This window comes from Caretta caretta, chromosome 7, assembly GCF_965140235.1.
Source record: "Caretta caretta isolate rCarCar2 chromosome 7, rCarCar1.hap1, whole genome shotgun sequence".
Lineage (NCBI taxonomy): Eukaryota > Metazoa > Chordata > Testudines > Cheloniidae > Caretta > Caretta caretta.
The window spans coordinates 48,308,243-48,327,041 of NC_134212.1; the positions used below are offsets into that span (position 1 = coordinate 48,308,243).

At 53.1% G+C, this 18,799-nt stretch overlaps 1 protein-coding gene across 3 annotated transcripts in view; it reads left to right on the forward strand.

Moving 5' to 3' along the window:
- The window catches only part of CACNA2D2 (calcium voltage-gated channel auxiliary subunit alpha2delta 2), a 599,591-nt gene that overhangs the window by 450,962 nt on the left and 129,830 nt on the right, over positions 1-18,799 (forward strand). For all 3 annotated transcript variants that reach the window (XM_048856900.2, XM_048856901.2, XM_075130629.1), the window contains exon 6: positions 7,028-7,166. In XM_048856900.2, coding sequence (XP_048712857.2) covers positions 7,028-7,166 — 139 coding nt within the window. The remainder of the gene's footprint in view (positions 1-7,027; positions 7,167-18,799) is intronic.

The following is an 18,799-nucleotide window of genomic DNA, read 5'->3' on the forward strand; positions in this document are numbered from 1 at the left end:
GCGTTTGCCTGAACTATGCTGGCAAAAGAGCTCCTTGTGTAGACATGACCTCAGCGCACTGGCTGGGGTAATTAGAGCCATGGGTGCTGAAGGGAGGAGCAGTTCACCAGGGAGCAGCAGGTGCTGCTGTGGGTGCAAAGTTCAAGCTTACAGGGGCACACTCAAGTACTCTAGGCCCAAAACTGAGGTCTTGCAAAAACCAAGATTCAGTTAAAATGGCTTTTTATTTTTTTTGAGATGTAGCCTTCCCCCACCATTGCAGGCCAGATGGGAGCAAGGCTTGGAAACTGACTAGTGACACTCATGAAATTGACCAGCCTATTCCTTGTCCCAAGCTGCGTGAAATGCCCAGAGCAACCAATCAGCAGGCATGGTAAAAAGAAAATGGGAAATCAAAGCGGTTTTCAGCTGGAATAGCCTTCTGCGCTGGTTATAACGTGGGAGGGAATCAGGAGCAGGGGTTGTAGTAGGAAGAAAGCCTGAGACATAAGCCCTTGTATCAGAGGCATGGTATGAGGTAGGGCCTGCTCACAGAATTCAGCAAGAACAGAATTCTGATATTGTAGAAATACACATTCCTAAGAAATGCATGTCACAGAGTACCCACGCAAACACTTCCCGATATCAAGTGGTACAAGAACATCCCAATACCAAGGATGGTACAAAAACATTCCCCAAGGATAACAGGAACACACTAGCCACTTCTAAAAGATACGGTCAGGATGACGGTATGTAATAGAGATGTTTTGACTGAACCAACATGTACAAGGTGATGGGTGATAACTAGCGCCTTCAGGGGGTAGTAACTAACTATGTCAAAGGAGCAGTACGAACTTGTTTGTATTGGGGTATAAAGATGTATCTCAGAGGGATTATCTTTGTCTGGCCTTAGGGAGGAAAGTCCCGCCATTCACTGAGCTAGTCCATTGTATACATTGCATACATGTATTAGTGATCCGGTAGAGCCTGTGAGATACTAGTATCATGCTTTGTCGACAATAAACCTGGCTGGGTGCCTTAGTCCCTTAATGGATCTTGTGGTCATTCGGTGGTTCACTCAAGGTCTGCCATGCCAGCTGTCTGGGAGGGAGGAGGGCACAGTTTGGACCTGAGCTGATCCCCAGTGGGAGCTGATTGCTTGTTCTGGGGAGAAGGCACCAACAGCCCTAGGAGCAAGAGCAGTGTGCTGACCTTGTACCTGACAGAGCAGATGGCCAGCCCCTGTCTGATGAGGAGGAAGACCCCAGGCGCACTGGCCAGCTTTTGGACCTCGATGAGCACAGGGAGCCTACGGCCTTACTGCCAGAAGACAGCAGTCTCTCTCCAGTCCGTAGAGAAGGAGCCTCATGTCCTGGAGGCACTGGTCAAAGGGGGCTGCCAGGAATCCCAGCCAGAGAGGTTAGGGAGGGCAGGGGACTGCTTCTACCTGGTGCAGCTGCCAGCTGTGTCTGATGACTGTCACAGTGCCAGATGGTGGCACTTGGAGCCGGTGCCTGCTGGCAGGACTGAGCCCAGTGGAATCAGAGTCAGACTGGACTCTGGAAGGGCAATAGTTCGGGAAGGCAAGGAAGGGGCTCCCTGTGTGCCAGGCTGGATTGGAAACTGGAGGAAGTACTTGTCTCTAGCCGGGTATCGAGGGGGCCAGATTTAAGTGTCGAGGAGACCAGAAGATCCCGTTCCAGGGCATTGGAGTGAACAGAGGTCCAGGAAATGGCATCGTAGCAGAAGAGGGGAAGTGGTCCTGAGGAATTAAGGGCCCAGGATCAGTGTAGAATGTAGAGTGGGCGTGGCTCCCCTCTCTCCCAGCCAATCAGCAGGAGCTCTCTGGAGGAAGTTGCTATATAGCCTGTCTCCACAGGGCTGAGCTCCAGAAAGGGTTTGGACTGGCAGCTATGTGTGGGGCAGACTGGCACAGAGGAGGAGCTCAATGTGGGGCAGAAGAACCAGGGCTGTGGATGAACTTTTTTCTTATGGACTTTATTCCGGGGACTCACTGGGGATTGTTTGAACCTTTTCTGTTGTTAAACCTGCCCCGGGTGGGGGTGCCACTAGTCCCAAGAGTGTGGGGAGTGCTTATGGGGCCGACAGGAGGGCGCTTACGGGGGTAGGATGGCTGCAGGGTGACCCCTGGCCACAAGTTGATGCTCAGTAAGCAGCCACCCCAGTACGCTGCCCATGGACATTTCCTATGCAGTCTGGACTCTTCCCAGGCATGCATCTTCCCGCTGGAATGCCAATGTCTGGGGCTGCCTGGGCAGAGAGTGAAACCCTGGAATAGAGCTGGAGCAGCCTTCTGTGTGGAGCTGTTACTCCTGGATTCCTCCTCTCCACCCTCTGCCTGCAGGATCCATCCAGGGACCTTTCAGGCATGTATGCCTGAGTTCCAAGAGTGCACCGCTTATGCATATGGGGAAAGGGATCCTGTGTGGGGCCTCAGAAGCCTGTCTCTTGGCATCCAGACCGGATCAGACCTGTGCTCCATCAGTAACCCGCACCAGATGCTTCAGAGGAAGATGTGAGACAATCTCCCCTCCACCCCCAGTGAGTCTCCATGCCCCCCACTAGGCAGAAACTGGCTTACACCCTACCCCTGGTTCTGCCCTCGTCTCTGATGATGTTGTATGACCTAGCCCTGCAGGCCGTGGGTCATCCAGTCTGCAAGTAAAGCCATGGTCAAGGGGAGAATTTCAGAGGCACAAAGGGGAGTTAGGCACCCAATTGTCAATGAGATCCAGATGCCAAACTGCTCTTTGGGCCTTTGAAAACCTGCCCCAAGGTTGCAGCATCTTCCTGGTAGGGGCTGCTGCATTTGGGCAAGGAGGGAATTCCGCTAGCATGTGGAGAATTGACACGTAGAGCCCAAAGCAATGACTGCTGCTGTCTGGCGGTGGGGTGAGGACATACATGCTGCTTTCCTGCTACCTGGTATCGACAGGGCACTGCTGGCTGGGCTGGGATTGTCATTGACATTAGCTGGGAGGAAGCTCACACTTCTGAGAATGGCAGGAGACAATATGGGGAATGTCAGGTTGCCAGTGTCCCAGTTGAGCAGTGGTTTGGGTACTGCCATGAAGGATTCGATCAATGCTCTGAAAAACAGTGTTAAGAGGGAAGCTCTGACAATGGTAAACTAGACTGCGTTCACTTGAGAGGTCGAACTGTAGTGAGGCAGGAAGGCCGGCACATAGGGCTGCCAGGACGGTTCCATTTGTGAAAGCCGTTGTGTTTGAAAGGAGGAGAAAAATTGATACTGATGTGAAAAATCTCTTTTTGAAAGCAAAAGCCCCAGCTAGCAAAGGGACCGGAGCCAAGACTATTCATCTCCGCAAGGAAGGGAAGAAATCAAGGCCGACAGGAATTCCTCGAGCATCACTGTTCACGAGGAATGTATCAAAGGATAGGATACCCCAGTGATGGGCACAGTAGAGAACCCCCAGGGGAGCTACAGGACGCTTCTGAATATCTAGCCAAAAAGGCCTTGTTAGTGGAAAAAAAAACCTTTATTTTTTTGAGCAAAATCTAAATGTTTTTAGCTTTTAATTTCCATTGAAATTTTCAGGTGTTTTCAACAAAATAATGTTCCCTTTTGGGGGGATTTTCCCCTCTTCCTTCCTCTCCCCACCCCCTTTTCCAATTGGAAAACAGAGAGAAGAAGAAGAAAAAACAAAAACTGGGAAATATTCAGTTTTCATTTTGCTGAAAAAGCCACATATATCGAACAAAGTGAAGAATGTTCCTTTAGTTGCAGATTTGTTGTGGGAAATGGACAGTTTTTTTCTACTAGTTCTGTATGTCAGCCAGGAGCTTGCATCTCTTTCCCCCGTGTCCCCTGGGGCAGATCTTCCTTCCACATGCTAACATGCTCTTCCCAAGCCATGCAGCGGATCAAACTGGCAGCTCTGCTGAAGCAGCTAGTAGCGTCCAGGGTGGATCTCTCTTCCAGTCACTTCTCTTATCATTTTCCCCAGGATGATCTCTGCTACCGCAATCAGCCTGTCTCATATGGGCTCAGAGATCTGTACTTCAGTCTGGGAACAGGCAGAATGGGACAGGCATCAAGCTGCTTTTCGAGGAGAATTCGCTCCTCTCCAGACAGCTCAGGAGCACATCTGGGTTCTCTTTCCTTTAGCTGGTATTTAAGCGTGGCTGTGGTGGTTTCGGTGAAGGGGGTGCAGAATCTGATGAAGAGGTGGGCCCAGCCCCTTCTACACACCAGCTCCTCACCTCAGTCCCTGGAAAAATCATGGAGCAGGTCCTCAAGGAAACCATTTTGAAGCACTTGGAGGAGAGGAAGGTGATCAGGAACAGTCAACATGGATTCACCAAGGGCAAGTCATGCCTGACCAACCTGATTGCCTTCTATGATGAGATAACTGGCTCTGTGGATATGGGGAAAGTGGTGGATGTGATATACCTTGACTAGCAAAGCTTTTGATACGGTCTCCCACAGTATTCTTGCCAGCAAGTTAAACAAGTATGGATTGGATGAATGGGGGGAGGGATAGCTCAGTGGTTTGAGCATTGGCCTGCTAAACCCAGGATTGTGAGTTCAATCCTTGAGGGGGCCATATAGGGATCTGGGGCAAAAATTGGGGATTGGTCCTGCTTTGAGCAGAGGGTTGGACTAGATGACCTCCTGAGGTCCCTTCTAACTCTGATATTCTATGTTCTATGTTCTATGACTGTAACAGGTATCAGCAACCTTTGGCACGCAGCCCATAAGGGAAATCCACTGGCGGGCCGGGACGGTTTGTTTACCTGCAGCATCTGCGGGTTCAGCCAATCGCAGCTCCCACTGGCCACAGTTTGCCGTTCCAAGCCAATGGGGGCTGCGGGAAGCAGCGGCCAGCATGTCCCTCGTCCCACTCTGCTTCCTTGCCCCTTGCTGGCCATTGTGCTGAGATCTGCATCCCTACATGCCACAGGGTGTTGCTCAGCTCTCAGGCCTGCATCTCGGCTCTGATCTTCCCCTGTCCCTGCATGCATGGAGTTCTCCAGAGACCCCTGCATCGGGCCAGCAAGACATCGGAGCCCAGCCCCGCGCTGCTGCTCCGAAAGGAGAATTTTTGCCTCTTCACAGGTTAAATCTCCTTCTAAACAACAACAGGTCCCTTCGTTCAGTTTCCTTGCCAAGGATACAGCAGAATGCCTCGGCAAGGGAGAGGGAAGTGGAGTGTGAAAGAGAGCCAGTGTGTTCCAGCTCCAGCAGTGGGGAATTTACTGTCTCTCCACCATAATTAAATATTGTTTGCATTGCTTATTGACAGAGCGCTAAGCCACACTCCGTTTTAATTTGTTCTTTGATAGTCGCCTTTTGCTGCTAATTGATTTTCAGGGTGGTTTTTATTTTTTGTCTGATTTAATACCTGCGGTGCCACTGAAAACAGAGAGGCAAGGTGACACGGAGCTGAGGAGCGAGCCAGGAACCGGCTTGTCCTCGCACACAGCCAACTTCCCTCTTCATCTCCACCTGCACGAGTTGATACACAAAGCTCCAAGCTCGTCTCTGGGGAACAGGAGAAGCTGGAGGGATCTGATAGCTGCTCCATCGCCACTGCGGGGATGGAGGAGAAATTGGCATTAGGTAGCTCACAGTTACTCCAGTCTCAGCCTCTTCCAGCAAGGGTACACTGTAGGAAATAGCACAGGAGCGTTGGCTGTGCGGGGAGCGCCCAGCTATGCCTGCCCTGACTTCTCCCAGTAGGAGGTGCTGTAGGAATGGGAGAGGAACTTAGACTGTAGGGAGCTGCCAGCCACTCCATTCCCAATAGGAGGCACTTTGGGGAATAATGTTCTCCCAGCTTAGAATCATAGAATATCAGGGTTGGAAGGGACCTCAGGAGGTCATCTAGTCCAACCCCCTGCTCAAAGCAGGACCAATCCCCAATTTTTGCCCCAGATCCCTAAATGGCCCCCTCAAGGATTGAACTCACAACCCTGGGTTTAGCAGGCCAATGCTCAAACCACTGAGCTATCCCTCCCCCCTTCTCCCAGCAGAGGGCACTGTAAGGAATGGGATGTGGGCTGAGTCACTGCAGAAAATTATGCCGGTTGACTGTGTCTGGGGAACTTGTTCCTGGCGTTCCTCAGACACCAGCGGCCATGGTAATATGAAGTGTTGTGATGTTGATAGCGCCTTCCATCTCGGAGGAGCCCAAGGCTCTTTACGAACGCGGTGCATGCAGCCTGACTGAAATGCTGACACTTCTGGGGTGACAGGGAAACAAAGGTCACAGAGCGCAATGGCTGGGGGGAGGGGAAGGGAAATATCCTCCAAGACAGGAGGGCAAACCCCCTCCTCTTCCAAAAAGTGCCATGGGAGCCGTAACGCAGAGCAGAAAGAAGCCGTGGGTCTGATTGTGTCAGCAGAGCTGAGTGGCTACACCACTACCCATTGTGTGGACTCCGCACCTGGAAAACCAGCCCCTGTGGTCTCTAAGGACTGACCCAAAAGAGAGACGCGCTCTTGGCACGAACCGCCTGGAGCCAACCCTATAGGATAACATCCTGCTCAGAGCTGAAGCTGGGCCCCCGGGGCTTCGACCTGCCTTTTCTGGGGAGAGCACCGGGTTTCTTTCTAAGCCCCATGCCTCGAATGCTCTGGCCAGGGCTCTTTGGGTCTGTGCCTCCAGATGTGATTAGGAGGTGGGCAGTGAGGGGTTAAATTTAATCACCGCACTAGAGCTGGAATTGCTTAGCACCCCTGAGTATGTGATCGCTTTGCCTGGCTGGTCTCCACACCATGCGCTGGGGCTGGCGGGTGATAGGGCTGGTGAGCCAGCCAGCCCCTGGGTTACAGCTGCACAGTCCCATGCCAACTCGAGCATTCTGACATGCCCGGGTGCCTGCATCTGCCCCACACAGTGCTGATGTGTGGCGTGGTTCTGGCTGCCAGACCGCCATGGGATCTCGCTGCACTTGGGCAGCCCTGGGCTAAGCGCTACCCCCACTCAACCCTCCCGCCGCTCGCTCTGCCTGTCCCAGGTTGGGCGGTGTGTTGACAAGCTGTGTTCTGTTCCCTTCCCAGGACGATCCAGAGGGAGAAGAGATTGAAAGGGAGAAGTCCAACTCCTTGAAGCTGGAGTTTACCGAAGATGTGAACTTCAAAACCAAGGTTAACTATTCGTATGCCGCCGTGCAGATCCCTACGGACATCTACAAAGGCTGTGAGTGCCGCTTTCTCCTCAATTTCTAGGGACAATTCTGATCACCTAGGTTGACCCCTGTATAAAGTAGGTCAGAGAGCTCCACCCTGTAATTTCCTATCCAGTCAATAACTCCTGACTAAGCCAGAGTGTGTCTTTTAGAGAGAGCCCCCCGACCTGTGTGTAAAGATCTCGAAGGAAGGACGGAGGGCTGCATTCATGTGTTAGCTCTCCTCTCTCTATTACTGTCTTTGTGCAACTCATGGTTTATGAAAAATAACGCAGAGTCTGTAACTACCGGAGTCTGGGGGCTCGACAGGCTGACGTAAATGTAGAGCTGTTGAGCCCCTGCATGAACATCCCATCAATGCAGTTCCATGGCGTGGCCTGTGGAAGACGGAGTATGTACCTTTCCCTGGCAAAGCGTGCTACAGTGAGTGACCCCTCCCCCCTGTTCAAGGGAGCCGGGATTGTAGCAGAGATGGGTCTGACCCCAAAGACTCCCCAACCTAGGGGAGGTCCCATCTGCCTCTGGCCATTGCAGCACCGAGGCATAGCCTTGGACAATTAGCGGCACTGCACCAAAACCACTCTGTCGCTTTGCCCTGGGGTTCTGTCACTCCCACTGCTCTGTGATGGGAGGCCCCTTGGTACCTCTCTGTCTCCCTCTGTAAGCCGCACTTCTGCTGGAGAGTTTCCCCAAACTGACGCTGGGTGGGCAGTTCCCTTCCCAGCAGAACGGTAGGTAAATAGATCCCCAATCGCCACTCACAATGGTGCAGCTGGTTTCTCCCAGATCACGCTGAGAATGTCAGCCGCCCAGCCTGATGGCTCAGATGAAGCCGTGGGATTGTGTGTGCTGGCCCTAGTGTCACTGCCACTGGTCTGAGGCTGCTCTCCCCTGGTCTCCGTCTCGCTGTCAAACAGCAGCCCTGGCCCATGTCCGGTTTGTGAGCTCAGCGTCAAACAACCACCTGATCTAGTAAGAGGGGGGCCAAGCGCCGGGAGCTCCTGTTGCCGGACATACCTATAGCTCGCGGAACTTGCTGCAGCTGAGACACACTGGCTCGGTTCCTAAGGGGGCAGGGGAATTGGAAGGCCAAGGGTGGGATGGGATCCCCAGCAGACCCTATCTCTCCTGTCTCAGCTTTGCTGGATTGTAAAGAGAGGGAGGCAGCGGTTCATTCTCTGCCATGGGACTGATGTATAGAATCATAGAATATCAGGGTTAGAAGGGGTCATCTAGTCCAACCCCCTACTCAAAGCAGGGCCAATCCCCAATTTTTGCCCCAGATCCGTAAATGGCCCCCTCAAGGATTGAACTCACAACCCCTGGGTTTAGCAGGCCAATGCTCAAACCACTGAGCTGTCCCTCCCCCCAGCTGGCTTCACATGCTGGGAAAGGGAATGTGTCACCCTGCTGCCCTGGAATCTGGCCCACCTTCGCTGCCACTTGGTCCTCTGGAGCTCTCCGTCCTCCTCATCCAGTGCTAATGCGCAGACAGGTGCTTGGTGGGTGAGAGGGGACCACCTCCCTCCGCAGCATTAGGGACTGGCTTCAGTGAAAAGCAAGGCAGTGGAGTGGCTGGACCAGCAGTGTGTCCGGTGTTGCAGACTGGCCTTGGGCCTTGTCATGAGTGGTTAGAGGTGGAGAGTTCTCACACTTGGTCTGCCTGGGCATCACTGTCTTCTGATGAACCCTGGTGTCAGATGGGAAAGAAGTGTGGGGGACGTGTGCATAGAAGCCCCAGGTGTATTGCCGCTCAGTACAGCTGCCTATCTGGAGCCCAGTTAGCGCTCAGTCCCTGCGTGGCTGCCGAGCAACCCTCCTTCTTTCTCATGAGCCCTGCTTTTAAGGCCAGCTCCCTGTCCTGTAACTAGTCCCACTGGGTGGAGGTAGGTGCTACAGATAGCACCTCCCCAGTCCTTAGCCTAAGCCAGAGCCCCTCGTGACATTTACCAGAAGAGTCCCTTGCCCCTCTGTAAGTCCCAGAGGATGGCTCAGTCACACCACCTCCTCCTGACAACAGCTGGGACTAACCCTCCCCACTGGGCAGAGCATTCTGACACTGTTCATTGTGGGGTCTCTTGTGCTTTACAAAGCATCAGGTCTAGGTACCAGCCTTAGATGGCTCGTTGGTCTGAGCCGATACCGTGATCCCCTGTGACAGAGACAGAGACAAGTCCATATGAGCTAATGGAGAGAAATGCATTAATTCCAAGGCTCCCAGGTGATGGGATGTGTTGCAGAGGAGGTTGTGGTGTCCCCATCACCTGAGATGTTTGAGGCTGGATTTGACCCCGCTGCCCGGGATGTGCAGTGAGGTTGGCATCTTCATCCAGGAGCCAGGTAGGCATTCCGCACAATGGCTAAGCTGCGTTGGAGGAACAACGTGGTTTGGTGCTGGTTCCTAATGTTGTTGACATGGTCCAGAGAGGCATTGCTCTGAACCAGCTAGAGTGATGCTCCTTGCAGCACAGCTGACTGCAGTCAGCAGATTCAAGCAGCACCCGAGGCAGTTAGATTCACTAGTGGCCCAGGAGGAGTTGGCACCAAGTTAACTAGCCCTGGGGTAGAGTCAGGGAGCTGTCAAATAGCAAAGGGATGAGTATGAATTCCCATAGACTGACCCACTGCAGGTCTTGGGGCTTGAGGGCCTTGTAGGAGAGTCTTCTGCATTGTGAGTGAGAAGGAGATTGGGGTCGGCTACCTGCTACCTGCACTGGCTTGCAGAAAATGAAAGCCGTGCTGCATTGATGCAAGGAGGACTGTCTCGCCAAGATCCCTTCCCATCCAGAGGATGAGGTCTTCCATCTCTGTGTTGTCTCCCTGCTTTGGCTGATCGTTGGGAGCAGCCCTCGGCTTTCCCCAGAAATGAGCAAAACTTGCCAACCATCATGTTGTCTTTGGGCCTTGAAAATAACGAGGACAAAGCCAGAGCCTGCTGAGTTCTAAAGCTGTCCGATACACCAGAGTGCGCCCATGCCCCATGCTCCTGCCCCATCACCAGGGAACCTGGAAAGCAGAGCAGGGCCCGCAAGCCGTGATTCTTGCTCACTACGTCCTACGCACTGGCAGTGCAAATCACCTGCGCCCAGCTGGAGTCCTGCATCAAAGGCTCAGGGGTTCTCTGGCTCCCCATTGCTAATCACAGCGCATATACTTGTGCTTCATTGTTATGGAGAACTTTGTGCTTGTGAACATGAAGGGACCTGATGGTGCTGGATGGAGCCAAGCACGGATATACATGTGTGCAGTACGTACCCACCAGGGAGCTGCCAAGAGTTCCCTTCCAGTGTGCCCCAGGGAGCTTGCACATCCACCGAGCCTGTTTGAGGGAGCTGGCCAGACTCCCTACTTTGGATACACCAGGAACCTTTGTCTAGTGGCTGGTCCACCATAGACATTGATAAGTCAGCAACAGCCAGCCACAGAGGGCCTTAGTCCTTTAGCACAAGGGGCTGAGGCTGATGCTTTTTAGAGGCGGGAGGGATAGCTCAATGGTTTGAGCAGTGGCCTGCTAAACCCAAGGTTGTGAGTTCAAGCCTTGAGGGGGCCATTTAGAGATCTGGAGCAAAAATTGGAGATTGGTCCTGCTTTGAGCAGGGGGCTGGACTAGATGACCTTCTGAGGTCCCTTCTAACCCTGTGATATTCTATGATGTGAAGGTCCTGGGTTCAAACCTCACTGTTGACCCAAGCAAGGTCACTGTTTACACGTTCGCTAGGAAAACTCACACTCCTTCTCCCAGCCTAGGAGTACAGAAGCAGGGAGCCCAGACGCAGCTTCCTAGATCACACAGACACACACACAAACTCCCCCATGAGGCTCGCCTCCACTTCCAAATCACCATCTTGCCTGTGATTGGAGCCTAGCTCACATCACCTTATTTAGCCTCACTTTCCATCATGTGCTGATATACACTCGTTAGCGGCATGTACATACGCAGGAGCACATCCGTGGAACCATTTCATCGCATCGGCATCAGTGGATTAGAAATTGCAATTAGTTTTATTACCCAGCTAGCACAGGCCAAGCAGCTAATGAAGCAAATCATGAGATCGGGGAAGGGGGGGGAAGCATGGGACGGGTGAACAGGATGAAATATTCATGATTTCCAACCCCCCGCTCTTCAGCTGGCACAATTGCTAATGTCCTGCCAAAGCCACATAAATCACCATGCTCGGCTATGGAAGGAAATCAGGCTGGAGATTAACTCACTCCGGGGAGTTGGAGCCTATTTGGAGAAATAATGGCCAGGCGGGGATGGCGGGGGCAGAGGAGTGGGGGCAGAATTGAGTAGCTCTGTGGGGAAGAATGTTGCTTCTTTGGAAATAGCCATTGCAAAAATGAGCCAAAGCAACGTTCTGGTGCATGGAAATAGCTGCCAAGTGTGGTGAAGTCAGGGTGGAGTCCTGGCATGCACCATGGCGGGAAGGAAGGGGGCTTGTAGCAAAAGCACTGGGCACCATGTGACATGGTGGCCACCCTCTTGGGACACACGCTGGGGATTAAACTGGTGTTCTCCAGAGCTAAAAGCATGAGTGGCTACAGCTTGAGCTAAAGAGCTTCAGTAAACGGGCGCTCTGATAGACTTCTAACCTCCATGAATTGGGCACAGAGCAGGACGCTTGGGGTTACACAGACCCATTCACGATCTCTGTTCACGGAGCCGTGCAGTTTGACTTGAGCCGAGACTCGACACATGGGTGAGAGGAACAATGGGAGAGAAGGGGAGAGGGGCAGGGATCCTCAACCTGGGGGTTGTGGCCCCGACCCTGCCCTGCATCCTCACCCTGTATCGCTTTCTGTTACTTCCCTGTCCTTGCTGGCATAGGCAGCTCCTCTCCAGCTAACATCACTAATGGGGGGCTCCCCCCACCTTCCTGACCCCAAAGGTGTTACCGGGCACAGAACTAACCCTGGCCCGGCAGAGCCCTCTCCTCCCCAGATGGCCCGTGCCTTGCCATGGAGGGATTCCTGTGCTCCGCAGGGCTCTCTGCCTCTGGAGTCCTCGGGAGGGAGGTCAGATCCGAGTCAGGCTGGATTCATGGTGAGAATATGATCTCCTGAGAGCAGGTATCCAGCGCTTTATGCCAGTCTGGAAACTCTGTGTTCACCTCATCCGCCCGGGGAGCCTGGGCCTACGTGTTTCTGAACGTCGAATGAGCCCAGATTGTGATACAAAGGCTCCCTCATGTATGAGAGACTGGGCTGAAATCTGGGGCAACTTGCTTTTTTAGCCAAGAGATCTCAGCCTGGTGCCCTGGCCAGACTCCCCTTTCTGCTCCCTAATCCTCCCCGCCCCAGTTTCAACCACACAGTGGTCCTAATCTGTTCTGAAATGGGGCACTAAACAGCTGTCCTCTCCCATGCCAGAGGTGGGTGCTTTTCAGTGGTGGGTGGGTGGCTCCTGTAGCTGTGATAGTTCCAAGGCAGCAGACATCGTAGTATGTAAGCACCAGTGCCAAGGGCCACAGATAGAGCCATGCTCTGGTTTGCCCTGTGCGGATGGGATGCCAGGAGCCTTCCTTCTGCCACATGCTCCCACATGCAAGGCCAGGGATTGTTTGGGGCAGCAGCAGTGCTTGGCTCATCAAAGGAGCAGGACAGGTGATCGGTGCACCTCTTCCAGCACGAGGAAATGGGGTGGAGGGAACAGATGTCAGGTCCTGCTGCAGACTCTAGCTGCTGTGCACTCCTGGCCTAGGCACGGAGGTTTGGAAAGCACTGGGGATGCTTGGGAATGGGAAGAGCCATGGATAGACGTGGCTGTTTGGAGAGCCTGACAGAATATATTACAGTTTCAGTCCTGGAGCCTGCGTCCCCAGCTTTGGAAGGAGTCCCTGGGTGCTGGATGCTCTGTTTCCTGTGGTGTGGCCGTGGAGGATTAACAGAGTTCTGCTGAGGGAGCAAAACTGAGAATGCGCAGTAAGCACGGCCCTGTGGGGGCAGATTAAGGCCACTTGGGCTGGGCAGAGCAGAAGCAAAGGTAATACCGGTTAACGGCAGGGGACTCGGAGGAGAGGGCAGAACCCAGCTGAAGGATGATGTGTGAGCAGAGCAGTCTGGATGTGTGGAATGGGTGTACGTGCCAGCGAGGGTGAGGCCTGGGTACCAAAGCAGGAAAGGAGAGTTTAGTTGGACTCTCAGGAGATCTTTCTGCTGGCAAGAACTACAAGGCTGTGGCATCAATTCCCCGAGGGACCAGGCTGTGGAAACAGCCTTTTAAATATGAACTGAATAACGCACACTACACTCGGGGGACGACTTCTGTGCTTGCTGCTGCAGGGGAGGAATGAGACGGTACCTGACAGGGCACCCCTGATTTGTATGAGCTTGGCAGCCTGGCTTCTGGAGCAATCCACGCACCTGCCCTGCACCATGAGAGCGGCTTTCAGGTGCATTGTAGAAGCAACCTTTGTGTTCTGGGGAGAGAGGAAAAGTGAGGATCTTAGAGTGCCCTCTGCTGGCTGTCCAGTGCAGCATCCTCACTAGTGACTGCCGAGAGGGCCATGCAGACCCCTTCAGAAGAGGGGTGTTGTTGTGGAAGGAAGAGACTGGGATTGGGGGTTGATCCAGCCAGAAGCTTGTGAGGGGTGAGTCCTGGAGGAGGAGCTCACTGAGGCCAGGCCTGATAACTGTGCTGTGCTCAGGAGCTGGGTGGGCAGTGGGGCTGGAAAGGACGGATGGGGCTTGAGGAAAAAAGAAGAGCTGTCTGGTTAAGGCAATAGCGAGTTTTAAGTGTGCTGGCATGTTCTTTGTGCAATGGGACACCCTAGTCAGACCTGTCTTGAGAAAGCTGCCCTTGGACTCTTCATGAGCAACTGGTGCTTCCATCTGCTTACAAACAAGGTTGTGTGTAAGTACCATTATGTATTGAATGAGAAATAACTGCCTGGGTCCAGAGGTGGTTCCCAGCCTGCTCCGAATGGTCCCAGCCTGGGGAAAATTCAGCTCCGGACTTCACTCTGGGTTTTCAGCCAGGGCCCAGCCCTCATGACAGCAGAGCTCCAAAACTCCCCATGGTGGGAGGTGCGCACTGTCGCTGCTGCTCCTAGGAGGACTGTAGAGGGGAGCAGTGGGCAGACCCTTCTCCTGCAGAGATCCACAGCCCGGGGGGGATCACTGTGACTTCTCTGATGTGACGCTCTAGCCGTCAGATTAAAGGACAGTTTTGCAATGGTCACCTGTAGCGGTGCAAGACCCATCGCCATGGCACCGCCTGCTGGCCATTCTGGAATTAGCTCAAGTCCTTCCACAGGGCGTCCTCCTCCAGTGGTGTCTCGCTCGCTGTTACTTCCGCTTTGCTGTCTCCACCAGTCTGTGACCCATATCGTTCCCCGGACTGCAGTGTCCTCTTCTGGGCACAGCCCTCCGGCTGTGCCCCACGCTGTTATCTCTCCCACTTTCAGGGGAACCGGCAATCTATAGTCCAGCCACTCGCCTCGGTGGCCCTCTGCAGTCACCAGTCTAGTCCCTCGCTCTGGGGCAAACTGCAGTCTGTGTTAGCCACTTGCCTCAGGGCAAGTGGGGGCAGCCCTAGCACGTTATCTGCCCTTCCTCCAGGGCCTCAGTCTGGCAGCAGTCAGACTGAAGCTCCTTCTGTTCTGCTACCCTGCCCAGCATTGCTCTAGCCATGATGCTTCTAGGCAGCAAAGCCTTCTCCCTGGCAGGCCAGGGAGAGACCCCCTCTGCTCTCTTGAGCAGCCCTTTATATATGGCCCCTGTTGGCCCTGATTGGCCGCTGCAACAAGCCACCTCCCGATTGGCTCGCTTAGTGAGCCCTCCTCTAATCGGAAGGTTCTGCATAGGCTCCCTCTGGCCTGTTTCAACCCTTCCCCCCTGTGTGGACCGGCCACCCCACCACAGCACCATAGACCTGGGGGGAATATTGGAAGGCACGAGTGAGATCTGAAATCGTGATGCACAGATACATTACCCTGTGTCAAAATGCACAGATTCCCACCAGAATAGTAAATTGGAGCTTTGGATAGAATAGGCCGAAGAACCACAAGAAACAAGTTTGCTTTCAATTTGGAGAAAGATTTCCTGAGCACTCCTTTCCTGCCCAGTCCTGCTGCTCACAAATTCAGAACAGTTGCTCCAGCAACCAAAGAGTTAAAAGGGTGGAGCAGGGTCAAAATAAGGCTTTGAGGCTGACCCTGCAGACCCCTGATCAGTGCCTCCATACGGATATTAGAATGGGAGGAGCAGCTGCTCCAGGGAACTGCCATGATTAGAAACAATCAGCACTGCCTCATTCCTTGTAAATTTCATTTTTCTTCTTTTTCCAAAGCCCATTTACGAGCCCGGGTTCCTGGCGTTTCTCTGTGATGGAAAGTGAGTTCACAGGAAAAGGATCAGAGCCTGGAGAACTTTCTTCCTGCTGTTTATTTAGTGTTAAATTAAAAAAAAGAGAGCCAGGGTTGCATGTCCGGGGCATGCACTTGACAACCGGATCGCCTTTAACTCACCAGGGAAGCATGGCTCTCCCGGTCGGGCTGCCCAGCCAGCAGTGAAGGTGGGCAGCCAGATGCAGTCACAGCCCTGCGCAGTCGTGCTTTGGGTACCCACATGAAACGGTTGGCCAATGGGGTTTGCCATGTGGGGAACCGAACCCCAGTGCTACACCGGCCCCTCCCCACCGGGGAAGGAGAGTGCCAAGCCCTGGATAGAGACTGGACGTGGGGCATCCAGTGGGTGGGACGTCCCCCCTAGTCCAGTCTGCTTAGGGAACCCTCTGCCTGGCCCCATCGCTGGCGTCATTTCCCCTGAGTAGCTTCCAGCCCAATACAGTGGAGTCCCCCACGCCCATGCACGCAACACGATTTAGGGGGAGCAGCCAGTGGCAGCGTCTCCCAAGGACCAGCACCCTCCAGGGATGAGGTCCAGCCCTGGCCAGGGAGCTCTGTAGAGAGAAGGCTGGAAACAGAGGGGAAAGGGGCCCTTGGCTGGGGCACGAACAGGTCAATGCTACATGGAGAATTCCAGCCTCTCACTTCCCCTCTGTAAAATGGGAGTATTATTAGGGTCTGATCCTGTGAAAGGGACATCTCGAGCATTGATCATGGGTGTTAGGGGGACCTCGTCTGTCTCTAGCCAGCCCCATGAAGTCCAGCTGCCAGGTTCAAGGAAGGACAAGGAGGCGGCGATGGGCGGGGAAGCATTGATTCCCAGCATTTAGGGGGTCCGGATGCAACAGCTCTCCCTGGGGATGTTGGAGGTTTGGCTGGCTGTCAGGGAGTGAGTGGGATTGAGAGGCACAAGCGGTGCCCCTTGGCTTGCCAGCTCCCCAGCCCTGTCCCATGCCAGTCTGGCACAGAAGCACCAGAGGGGCACTATCGCTGGCGGGCACGTTAATTAATACACGGAATGAAACACCCTCCACAGTCACCCGTCACTACACACACAAATTACATTTTACATGTTTTTTATTTACTGTGTCACTTGTAATTAAATCCCTAATCGCTTGCTAGAGGGCGTGGCCTGGTCCTGCCTGTCGGGAGGTGGGGGGAGGGCGCCTGGAAGGGTCCGATCCAGCCTCAGTATCAGGGGATGGGAGAATCACCAGGGGCAGTGCTGGGGAAGGAGAGAGAGAAATGGGGATTTGGAGCGTGTTTGAGCAGGGAAGGAGTCCTGGATGGACCTGGTCCCCTGATTCAGTCCCACTAATAAGAAACAAGAGGCTCCAGCAGAGAATCCAGCAGGAGTGGGACAGCAGAGAGAAAGAGGCATCTTTGAGCCCCTCACACGGGGAATTTCCTTCGGCTGGCAGGATCAGGCCCTCTGCTCGCCCACTCCCCTAATTCTGGCAGGGGATAATAATGGAGCAGCTTGGCTGTGGTGAAGGAGACCCGCATACTGTCCGTTTACACACAACCCAAAGCGACCTGCCCCAATCTCTCTCTGAAGTGCAAAGGGGCCATTCAGGCAAAACAGGGTGGGGGAATGAGCAGGGTCCAGCTAGGATCCAAACCACATCACCATCAAGAGACTAGCAGCCTTCACATGCAAAGCCCAGCGCCTGGATGACACTCTCCCTGGTGATCAGGTTCAGCATAGCAAGGGAAGCTTTCTGCACGCATCAGCCTGGCTTGGGGAGTTGCCTGAGTCTTTGGCAAAAGTATTTGGCACTCGGCACAAGAAAAGATTTTTCCAAGGGACACATCTGTGTCTCTCCCCAACACCCCACCTGTATGGAGCTTTGGCCATGAAGTCGCTCTGGGGAATATTTGTATGTGCTGGAAAGCCTTGGAATGACTCATGGGTGTTAAGGCTACAGGACAGGTTTTATTCTAAGCCTCTGGTTTTGGTGACTTACAATTTTCTGAAATTTTCTTCCTTCAGGCTGGAATTTTCCAACCGTGGTCTCTGCCCCCAAAGTGGTCTTTGTTTAAAGTTTGAGCACAACTCATTCATCTATTTTTGAAAGGGTTTAAAGAGGAAAAATACACACATTTGCCATTTCAGAACCAAAAATACCCCCGTTGCATTCTCTTTTTGAACTGCTCTGCAGCAGAATCATCAGGGGCGTAGAAAGTTGAAATTTGGGAGAGAAGTAGCCCTCTCTTGGAAGTGCTTTAAAATGTTCTGAAGAAACTTAGTTTTGTGTTCACCCATGGAAAATCAAACCTCATGCATACGTGGGACATTTTGTTTGGTGTTTTCTTGCTGAGCACATAACTGTATAGCTAAGGTTCCATTGTACATCCTGAGTGGCCCTCTCAGCTACATATGCTACTGCTTAATCTCCTAAATTACTACAGTCATACCGAACCCACTTTCCAAATGCATCAGTGAAAAACACGGGCAGCTGCTGCTTTCCCCACCAAAAAATGCCTCCAAGCAGCCAAGGGAGCCATGCACTGCGCTGAGACTCAGGAGGGTTGGTGTTTCTGAGGCAAATTCAACCTGATAAAAGGAAATATACTCTTTCACACAACATGAAGTTAGACTACGGAACTCATTGCCACAAGAAGTCACCATGGCCAAGAACTTAGCAAGATTCCAAAGGGGGTTGAACACTTATATGGAGATCAAGGCTATCCAGATCTATCATAGTTAATGAGAACAAAAATGATGGAAGGGAGATTAAACCTCAGGCTTCAAGGTTTACTCCAATCTCTAACTATTAGAGACCAGAATGAGGCCTATGTGTGGGGTGGGGTGGGCAGTTTATCCCACATCTGCTACCGGGGGGCTCTGTCACTTCCCTCTGAAGCATCAGGCCCTGGCCGCTGTCACAGACGGAATGTGGGCTGGATGGACCATGGGTCTGGGCCAGTCTGGCAATGCAAGTGTCCTTTTCCCTCTGCTGAGTGGCCTAAATAACTCTGCACTTCACAGGTCTTATTTAGCAAAGCCTCATGCCACTCCTCCAAGAGGTTAGGCCAGTACCATTGCCACCGTCTGTGAGATGGGGTCAGAAAGGCACGGAGAGGTTGAGAGCACTGCACAGAAAGCAAACTTCCCTCCCTCTCGGGCCATGTCTACACTACAAAATTACATCAGTACGCAGCCATCACAGTAATCACATTGCTTCTGTGCGCACTTGGCTCCTTGTGTTGGCGCTGTGTGTCCTCACCAGGAGCACGTGTATCGACTGCATTGTCAACGTGGGGCATTGTGGGACTGCTCATGGAGGCCAGTA